The 9,678-nt window shown below is 43.5% G+C and overlaps 1 protein-coding gene across 3 annotated transcripts; it reads right to left on the bottom strand.

Annotated features, from left to right (window-relative positions):
• Positions 1-3,896: 3,896 nt before the first annotated feature.
• Positions 3,897-9,434, bottom strand: MMACHC (metabolism of cobalamin associated C). 3 transcript variants are annotated; one of them, XM_027747132.2, is made up of 4 exons: positions 9,348-9,434; positions 7,257-7,451; positions 6,869-7,021; positions 3,897-6,311 (listed from the first exon to the last, which is right to left on the bottom strand). In XM_027747132.2, exons 1-4 carry the CDS (start codon positions 9,417-9,419, stop codon positions 6,000-6,002), a joined length of 732 nt encoding a protein of 243 aa, XP_027602933.1. In that variant the 5' UTR covers positions 9,420-9,434; the 3' UTR covers positions 3,897-5,999. The 3 variants fall into 3 exon arrangements, with proteins under 3 accessions (XP_027602933.1, XP_027602934.1, XP_027602935.1); XM_027747133.2 differs by having other exon boundaries at positions 3,897-6,308; positions 9,348-9,419; XM_027747134.2 differs by lacking the exon at positions 9,348-9,434 and adding an exon at positions 8,781-9,180.
• Positions 9,435-9,678: the final 244 nt, after the last annotated feature.

Raw genomic sequence — 9,678 nt, 5'->3', positions numbered from 1 at the left:
GATTACATTAAAATAATGAAGTTTATCATATTAATAGTTCAAAAATTGTATATCCTCTCAAATTTTCAATGGGTCTGCTGTTCAGTATTAAATGACAGTATGTAAATATATATTCTAATGTATATTGCTGGACAGATAAAGCATAGAGGACTTAAACCAGAAATGTCTTGGCTCTAATTTGCAAAGGGTGAAATGAGGTAAGTGCAGAGGAGTGGTGTGAAAACAAAGGTACCAGTAGGGATGCAGCACACTTGGTCAGTTAATTCAGAAAGTGTGTTAAAGATGTCACTGTCTCTTATTTTAATACAAATTAATGGTATATGCAAAAAGAAAAAGGAACTAGAAAATCAAAGAAATAGCTGGGGGTTTTTTTATTGTAAATATATTAGGAGTTTGCCTTCAGTGTATGGTCAGAACCTGATTTTACTGTGGGTGGCCACGTGTGTTTGTATCAGGCCAGTGGTCAGTGTCTTCACCTGTAACACTGGTATAATTTCAGCACCTCACAGAATTTAGGAGAATGGTACCACAGAACAGTTGTACAGGCCAAAGCCTGTGCAAATCAAACAGCTCTGCATCACCAACTCCTCTGTGCTGCACACACTTGGGTGGCTGCAGGAGAACAGGCTGTGGGTTGTTTGCAGTGCTCCCGAACGGGAGCTGTGCCCGTGGGAAGCAACTCTCACCACACCTTGTGATGAAAGCCCTGGGCTTCACTGTGAAATTTGGCTCTTTCACCTGAAGCTTAAATCATTATGGGACACGTGTCTGAATTTAGAATGCTTCTGTGCAAGATACCATTTCAGCACAGATATATGACTATATATATATGAATATACATGAAACCATTAAGGCTGCACTGTCCTCTGAAACAGCCCAGTAGGTTTATGTTCCATATTCTACAGCAACAGATTTTTGACGTGTTTGCACTGACAAATGAGATTAATATCCTTTGTCTAGAGAGAAAAGAAGTCTTTAACCTACACTTAATAAAACAATATAATTTAAAATTAACGTATTTCATCAAATTCACAAAAATAAGGTAGTTTTTACAGTTTGGAAGACTGAAGGAACAGTGAATAATTCAGGAAGACTAGTCAGAACAACACTGGAGAAAGGGTTATGACAGGAAATTAAAACCTAAGATCAGCTAAATCCCTTAGAAGGATTAAGAGGGTTTATGCATTCATAGAAAAACTAATGATTCTGCATAAATTTAAGAAACCCAGAAAAATCCTCCCACCCTTCCCTGTCTTTAATTTACTTACAGGAATTTTCCTATCCCACGCTTTGTTTTACATGAGGAAAAAAAACCCAAACAACTTAGTGTAAAGGTGTATGATTTTCAGACACCTTTCTAAGCGTTTTGGGGAAATTAAACATATGCAATTATTAAAAATAAAATCTCTTGCTCACTGAGTTATGTACAAACATCAACAAAAATAACATAAAATGGGAAATGTATTATAGATGCAATATTACTGAACGATAGTAGACATTTTAAATATTTGTGTATATATATAATCATGTTTTGCAGATTTTGGCATATTGCTGGAGAAATTTTAAACATTCCACTAAATATATCTTATTGTTCATTCTATGATAACACTTTTTTTTTTTTAAAGTTTCCCAGCGTGTTTCCTCAGGAATGTGAACATCCATCTGCTTTTTCAGTCGCAGAGAGAAAAGAAAGGCACATTTGTGTTCCTTGGTGCTTTCTGTTTCCCCCTTGAAAACCCAGAAGGGAAGTTCTCTGTTTTCTGAAGCAAACGTGGTGGATGATCTGTCACAGGATACGTGCTAGGATAGGAAGCCAACTTAACAGCAAAAAAAAAAAAAAAGTTTCATGAATACATTTGTCTGCTTTGGTAGGTGAATGTGTGAAAGTTAAGGTTGCAGAGGTACAGCTGTTTCTCTGCTGCAATCAACGGCAAAACTAATTCCCCTCAGAGGAAGAACTTTGAACTGCTGCTGCTTAAATCAGTATTCAAAGCTAATTCATTAAATATACTTTTTGCATGGGGCCGAACAAAGAGTGATGATAATCACGGTGGTGCTGATCAGGAGCTGCCACTCCTTGTTTTTAGAAATGTGTAAGTCTTTACTCAGGTGGGTTTTTTTAAGTCAAATTCAAGTCTCTGTGCCTTTTCAGAAACGTACCCCATGTTAAATAGTAGCTACACCAATTTTGGTCACGAATTAATAAAACGTCATGAATACTGAATACACTGAATGAGCACAATTATGCTTCTGATCCAGAGGAGGGCAATCTAGCTCTAAAAAAAAAACCCAAAACAACATACCAAAACCCCCAAACCAAGCCAAACTTTAAAACCCCCACCAAAACAACAAACCAGAAGAGTGCACTGCTCTCCCGAGCCTGACACACCAACACTGATTAATACAGCAAACCATCTCCAGTTTTCCACAGTTTAGAGGAAGACAGGATTGTTACAAGCCACTCTTTTTCCAGGAGAAGAAAATAAGTCAGTATCAGGAATTAAGTTTGCCACACTCCACTTCATACCACAAAGAAACTTGAGTGCTTATTCCTGCACCACTGAGATGTGACTGAATTAACTGGTACCAAAAAAACCCAGCAGTGTTTTCCCAGGTGTTTTTCTGAGCACTAACACTCACGACTGCTCGTCACCAGATTAGACTGTGCTTTGTATTTAATTGGTATTTTCTGTCACATCTTTAATTTTCATTAAAAAATCTCAGTTATTTTAAGGTTAATGAAGTAAAAAAAGAGAAAATGTAACTGAAGGTGAATAACAATGTATGTTATGTGCATGAAAACATTACAAATTGTTAATTCTCCATAGAATATTTTATTAGCTTGAAATATGCTGAATATCTTGCTGCTAAAACTGAATTTAAATTCAAGTAGGTTTTAATTTATTTTATTTTTACTGTTCAGCTCTTCAATACTCACCCTACTGGTCATGCTGAGGAAAAAAAAAGAAAAAAAGAGTCTTTAATAAATGTTTAAAGGTTCGGATTTAGAGAAAAAAACCTGGTTGTCCAAAAATGTAAAGTGTGATACTTGAACTAGTAAATCCATCCAAGTATTTGCAATTACTTGTTTGACATTCACAACTGCTGAAAATCAGAATGCCTTCCCAATGCCTCGGGATCCGAGGATGATCCGTTCCTCACCGTGCCTGGTCTTGCCCCAAGAGATAAGCCAAACAGGTTCTCAAAGTTCAATTTTATTAAGACAAAGACCATTATACTCCCAGCAGCAAGGAAAGAAAACTGCTCACTGGCAGCTGTGGATCTCAGTTACCTGACTAAGGAAAAGACAGTGACACCCACTCCAGGTCACTCCGAAATTACTGCGGTAGGAATGGATGTCACCGAACATTTGTACTCAGTCCAGCCTGATACAGCTGCATTCCCAGAACCACAAGGAACACAAGATTTCCCTCACTGTGACTCAGTATTCACTAATTCTTATTCACAAATAAGAATTCCAGTACTTAGAGGTATCACTTTATTGTTCCTGAGGGAAAAGTCCCTCGGTTGTGTATCGCCGGACATCTTGAACTTTTGTTGCTGTAAGAACAGAGGAAGAAATGAGAAGTGCACTGTTAGGTGCTTGCTGTTAACTGCTCTTGCTGCAATGACCTGGGAGAGATAAAACTTTATTAGACTTACTCATAATGTGCTGTGTGTTTTATTTTTTCATATCCCAGATGAGCCTGTGATAATAGTTTATTAACTTCTGCTAGGATAACTAAATTTTTCTTCAGTTTTCAGATACTGGATTTTGTGTCTTAGGTAGCTCACTATTTTTAGGACGTTAAAATCAAAATGATCAATCCTTGCTTGAACATCTTGAGCTCTCCACAAGTTAAAAAATCCATTGTTTAAATAAAAATACTCAGTACTGAGGGTTACTCACAACTCTGTATATTTTATTAACCAAAATACCATGTGAAGAGAAATAAATTACAAAAATTGAAATGCAGTGACTGTGGTAATCTGTTTAATAAATTAACTAAGACAAAATATTAAATATTTTTAAGAAATCAATGCAAAAACTCAAACTATTTTACTTTAAATCGTAATGTGAAAAGATAGATCTTATTCCATTCTATTTTTATCCTTCTGAGATAATCAGTATTTTGTGTTTGTTATTAATATGAGCCATTAGCTCAAGCCCCTGTTAAATTACAGTTCAGTTGGAAAGTTCTGAAAGGTCAAACAAATTTCAACCAGAAGTAATTCTATAACAAAAGAACAGAATTTAAACAAATTTCATTATTTTACTTAAATTAAAGATCACAATACCTCTATCACACAGTAAGTCAGGTGTCTGCCTTAGTCAGACGTGAACAAAGCATGGAAAGCAACAAAGACTTTTTTGTAACAGCAAATGCATTGAACAAACCCAGTGATCACAAGCCCATTACTCTTTACAGGGAAACAAACCTGTTATACTGAATTTGGATTACGCTGAGTTAGTGCACAGACTAAGAAAAACTGTACCAAGCAGGGACTTGTTGTGAGGGCAACCTTCATGTTTGAGTCTCCAAAAGGTAGGAAGAATCACAACATAAAAAGAAAGGGCTCAGTTCTGCAAAGTGAGTATTTTTTTGCATCATGTTGATACCATTGAAAGGAAAAAAGTGCTTAGTGACTTGCAGCATTGCACTGGAGTCATAAAAATAAAATACTATTTTAATGTATTATATTATTTTAACAAGGCCTGAGCCTCAAATCGCTCCAAGATAAATTAATTCCCGGTTCCCAGCGCCATCGTAACTTCTGAACAAACCTAAGAGGACAAAGTCACCAATGAATGCTATGTTTCTGCCTGAAGATGTTTTATCCAGCAATATAAGTAATGTGAACGCCATTAATATTTTCCTTTTTCTCTGCTTGTTTGCCTGTGTGTGTGACAAGGCTTCATGTGATGGTTTTTAAGTGTGTGCAGGTTTACAATCTCCCTCACGCAGAAAGCACACCAGCAAACTATGGCAGTAACTCTGGGGGGGTGTGGTGTGTGCTGGCACTGAAAAGTGCTTTAAATACAAATGTCATCTACCTCAGAAAAGGTCATGAGAGTTGTCCTTTTCAGTCAGTTACCCTGACAGGAGTAAAACCTCCACTCCCACAGAGATTACTCAGCATCTTTCCAAGTGTTTCAGTCAGCTGCTCTATAAATGGGCAGATGTTTAAAATGGACCTAAGGATGTCATGGTGTTCTGAGAAGCTCTGGGTGAAGAGGAAACAGCACCTTTGTACTGCCCCTTTCCCTTCCCTAACCGCCCTGAAGGAAGCAGATGCCGTTGGCTCTGTTCTCCTCACTCCTGTTCCATGTACAGACCACACAACTCACTGAAACAATCCCTGGGGAGTTTTCTTTTGGATGGTAAGGAAAGGAGACATTTAAAGACTTCTTAATTAAATTAAGCCAGCTTCATTCCTAGTGAAGGAATACAGGGCAGATTTTCTTTCTGAGGAAGAAAAGACTGAAAACACCGAACATCTATTCCCCAAGGAGAGTTGTGACATAGGATAATAAAATGCTGGGTACATCTACAAAAGTATTTGCCCTGAGTTCAGACACAAAGAAGTTTTGGAGTACTATGGCTGAACTTTTTTTACACTTACAAAGACACTTGGAAAGAGAATTCTTGAGAACAAAAATGACTTCTCTAGTGAGCAGCATGGGTTTTCCAGGTGCCAGGGTGTATGAACTATTCCCAACCAAAGGCCAATCGGTATCTTACCAAAAAGATGGACTCCCCAAAAGACACACCCCATCAGCAGCAGCACGGAAGGCACTGCTCCCACCTTCCCCCAGCACTGCTATGGAGCAGTGCTCCCTCTCTCTGGGAAGCTGATGTTTGGACAGAGGCGCTGCCCACGCTGCTCGGATTTGCCATCTCTTTATACGCACACCATTCTCCTCCTCGGCACCAGGGAAAGGTCGGCGCTGATGAGTTACACTTTGCTGCCCTCTGCCCCTCCCTGCAGCCAGTTACTCACTGAAATTCGATTCTCTGGGCTTCCTGTGTCAGCCCCAGCAGTCGGAATCTCTCCGCTGGAGGGGTGGCAAAGTAGACTCTTTGCTCCTCTGAATACCTTTCCTTCACCTCAATGATGTCCCTGTAGCGCCCGTCCTGCCAGTGAAAATTGAACTGCTCCAGCAACTCAATCCTTTTCTCCTCTGTGCTCACACAGTCAACAGGGGCAGGCTGCTCCAGGAACAGCACCTGAATGTCTGGGAACAGGAGGAGACCCCGGATAGCAAACCAACCGCCATACTTGGGATGGATACACACGCCATAGATCTTCTGGAAGAAAAAAAAAAGAAATATCTAGGATGTCTCACTTTGTCTCTAGTAAAGGTTAAACTTCAAAGCATCAAGCTTCAATGCAACTTCTCACACTGGCAGCCCTCTGCTGGAGTGCTGTACAGAGCAGAAAGGAAAGCTCTTTCCTGAACATATGGCTCAAAGCATCACTTTTCACTCCCATTTTCCTGTGCCCACACACCCCACTCTGTAACGGGGGGAGAGGTTCATTTCTGAAAATCTAACACAGAGGTTAACCAGAGTGTATTTTTTCCCCACTTATAATGCTCCAAGCAACAGGTTTGCCTTTGCACTGCAATTTATTCTTCTGCGTAGGTTTAAGACATCAAGATATTTCTCTCCGTGTACGCATTTCCCCACCACCCTGAAGGATCTTGGAAGCTTCCAATTCCCACATGAAATACTTTATGCACCTTTATGTGATCTGGACTTTGTAATTTCCTTCAAGGAGAACTAGTAACTAGTGAGTAAACAACAGTTGCACAATTCAGTGATTGCAGTTTAGTGGTTCTTCCCAGGCTGTGTTTTCGCCTCACCTTTTTCCCCCATGGATCATGCTTCACATCCTTCCTTTGGTAGTAATATGCAGCTCCAGCAACGTGGGCAGCTGTCTGTGCCAAGAACTTGGGCTTTCGGCTCGGCAGGATCTCATAATCAAACATGACATCCACCCTCTGGTCAGGGAATTTCTGGGAAAATTGGAAAACATCAGCCCAGGCTGTGAAGGTCCCTGCACAGCTGCAGGCTGTGATGGCAGAGACAGAATATGCAGGTCACCAGGCTGCTGATGCTCTTATTACCTTCATGAATCACACTTCACCCTTCCAAAGAGCACAGGCAGGGACCTGCAAGGCTCTGTCTGCTGCTGAACCCACTTGGTTTTATGCCATAAAAGTAAAAGGAATTGGTATTTCGGCTTCTTACCTCCTTCACACGTGATAAATGATAGGAAATACACTGATCCACGGGATCCCTGATTATTTTCGATCGTTCTTTCTTCACAAAAGGTTTAAGGGCCTTGTCAAACATTGAAGGCGTGCTGAGGATCACGAAGGCCAGTGTGTCTTCTGGGTAGGGGAGATGAAAGGCTGGCTGGACAACAGCATTGTACCATCCAACCTTTGGGCAAAGAAACACAAATTTCCATTAGAACAGGGACACCACTCTAGTGGAACATGCAGGAATGTAAAAAAGTGGAAGTGTAGCCCCCCCTTCATTTGCAACCCAGATAAGGCAGCCAGCTCAGGGCCTTCTTTTCAAACTCAGTTGATTTGCACCCCAGGATTCAGAGTTTCTGGAAGCTGTGCTGTGAGCTGTGTGTGAGATAAGAACCAGGCACTGCATTCAGCTCCAGTCTGCCCTTTATCCAGCTCTGCTCAGAAACCTAGAGGGAAGTATGAGCAATCAGGTCTTGCCAATGCAAATCAGATGGTTTGGTTTAGATAAAGCTTTTACAGTTTGTTTTTTCTTATCATGGGCCAGAAAGAAACTGGTACTTCTGTTTTGCTCATATGATAAGCTGCATGTTTTATTTCTTCAGCGGGAAACACTTGTGTGGAAATGAAGGATGTGAACCTCCCGGCAGTGCTAGACCCCCCCCCCCAAAACCCTCAGCTCCACCCCGTGGAGTGACACAGCCACATTTTGATATTTGTTTCCAGGGCTGGATGTGTTACAAAGTCTAGAAATGAGGGATCAAGCCAGGGCAGCGGGAAGCATGACCAGGACAGGGCTCAGACCTGCAACTGTCAGGTGGAATGGCCAAAACCCCATGCACCCCACTACTGATGCCCTGCACAGTAACATCAGTCTCTTTACAGGTTATGACAACTCCCGTTCTCCCAGGGGGCCATAAAGGTCAGGTCTAACATTCAGAGAGATGCCCAGTAAAGTAACATTAAGCCTGAACATGCAATGCACTGATTACTCTAAATATCAGTGAAATAAATCTGAAAGTGACTTTACAGGTGACAGTGGCAGCCAGACCTGCCCATCTGGAAACACAGAGTGAAAACTAAGTTTACTCTAAAGATGCATCCTTCTGTCAACCCAAGGTTTAATCAGTTTTGTGCCTCTTGTTTAGGACGCTGAATTGAATTGTCATAAGAAATTAGAGAGATGTGAATCTAAGGTTTGCTGTTTTCCCAGTGTCAATCAGTGCACCAGGGCTGGCTCTGTCACAGTGAAATCTAGAGCAAGCTGCAGGGCTAAAAGGTTTCCCTCTGGCGGCGACAGTCTTTTTATCTGGGTTCCACCCCTAATTCTGCTGCTGTGCTTTGGGAAAGCAGCATTAAATTCTCCAAATTCTGGAGACGCCACCTCTCTCAGCACCTCACTCCCTTTTACTTCTTATGTGAACAATACAGCAGGACAAGCAAACACTTCGGGTGGCAAATACAACAACACTCCCCATGGGAAGGGCTACATTTATTGCGGATCGATTCTTACTGGATATTGCAGATTAATCTGTATGTGATATTGAAGATTGATTTATTGCAGATTGATTTATTGCAGATCGATTTTTTGCAGACTGCCCCTGAGGAGGAGCAGCTGGACACAGGGGGCAGTGGCAGTGGGGAGAGGCCCCTTCCATGGACAGCAGTGTCCGCAGCCCATTTACGAGCGGATGAGGTGCTCAGCCCTTCAGTGTACAGGCGCTTCTACGCTCAGATTAAAATTTAAACCTGCCCGTAGGACTCTGCCCCGATGCCTCATTGCGCAACTCTCCGGTGCCCGCCGGTCAGGGACCCGCCGCAGGGCCCTGCGCACCGCGCGGGGCCGGGGCACGGCAGTCACCGCGCCCTGCGGCACCGGGCGGCCTGACCGCGCCTCCCGCGCCGGCAGCAGCGGCTCCCGGGGCACCCCCAGCACCGGGTCGGCCGAAGGGCGCCCCGACCTCCCGGGGTCACCGCCCCCCCGTGACCCACCCCCCGGCCGGCCCCGCTCTCCCTCAGGCCCCGGGAGCAGTGACGCCGCCTCAGTGACGTCACGGTGCCGCCGCGGTGACGTCATTACCTTGAACGCGTGCGGCTCGAGGCCGAGCGGGCCGAGCGCGCCCCGCAGCCGCTCCGCCACGCGCCGCTCCATGCCGCGCGGGGCACCACGGGAGCGGTAGTTCCGCCGGGACGGGACCCCCCCCCCAACGCGCGCCCTCCCGCCTCGTCTCCAGGGAGACGAGGCGCCGCGCAATGCACACTGGGAGTTGTAGTGCGCGACGCCCTCTCCCCCAGCATTGGCCCGCCCGGCGGGGACTCCATGTCCCAGCATGCTCGGCCATCCCAGACAGCGCGGGCTGAGGGCGGTTCCCTCTGCTCAGGGCACGTTTTCCCCGCCCGGGGTTGTGCAT

This window comes from Pipra filicauda, unplaced genomic scaffold (assembly GCF_003945595.2).
Source record: "Pipra filicauda isolate LSUMZ 115617 unplaced genomic scaffold, ASM394559v2 scaffold36_size6622888_pilon, whole genome shotgun sequence".
NCBI lineage: Eukaryota > Metazoa > Chordata > Aves > Passeriformes > Pipridae > Pipra > Pipra filicauda.
This window is presented reverse-complemented; position numbering and strand designations above follow the sequence as displayed.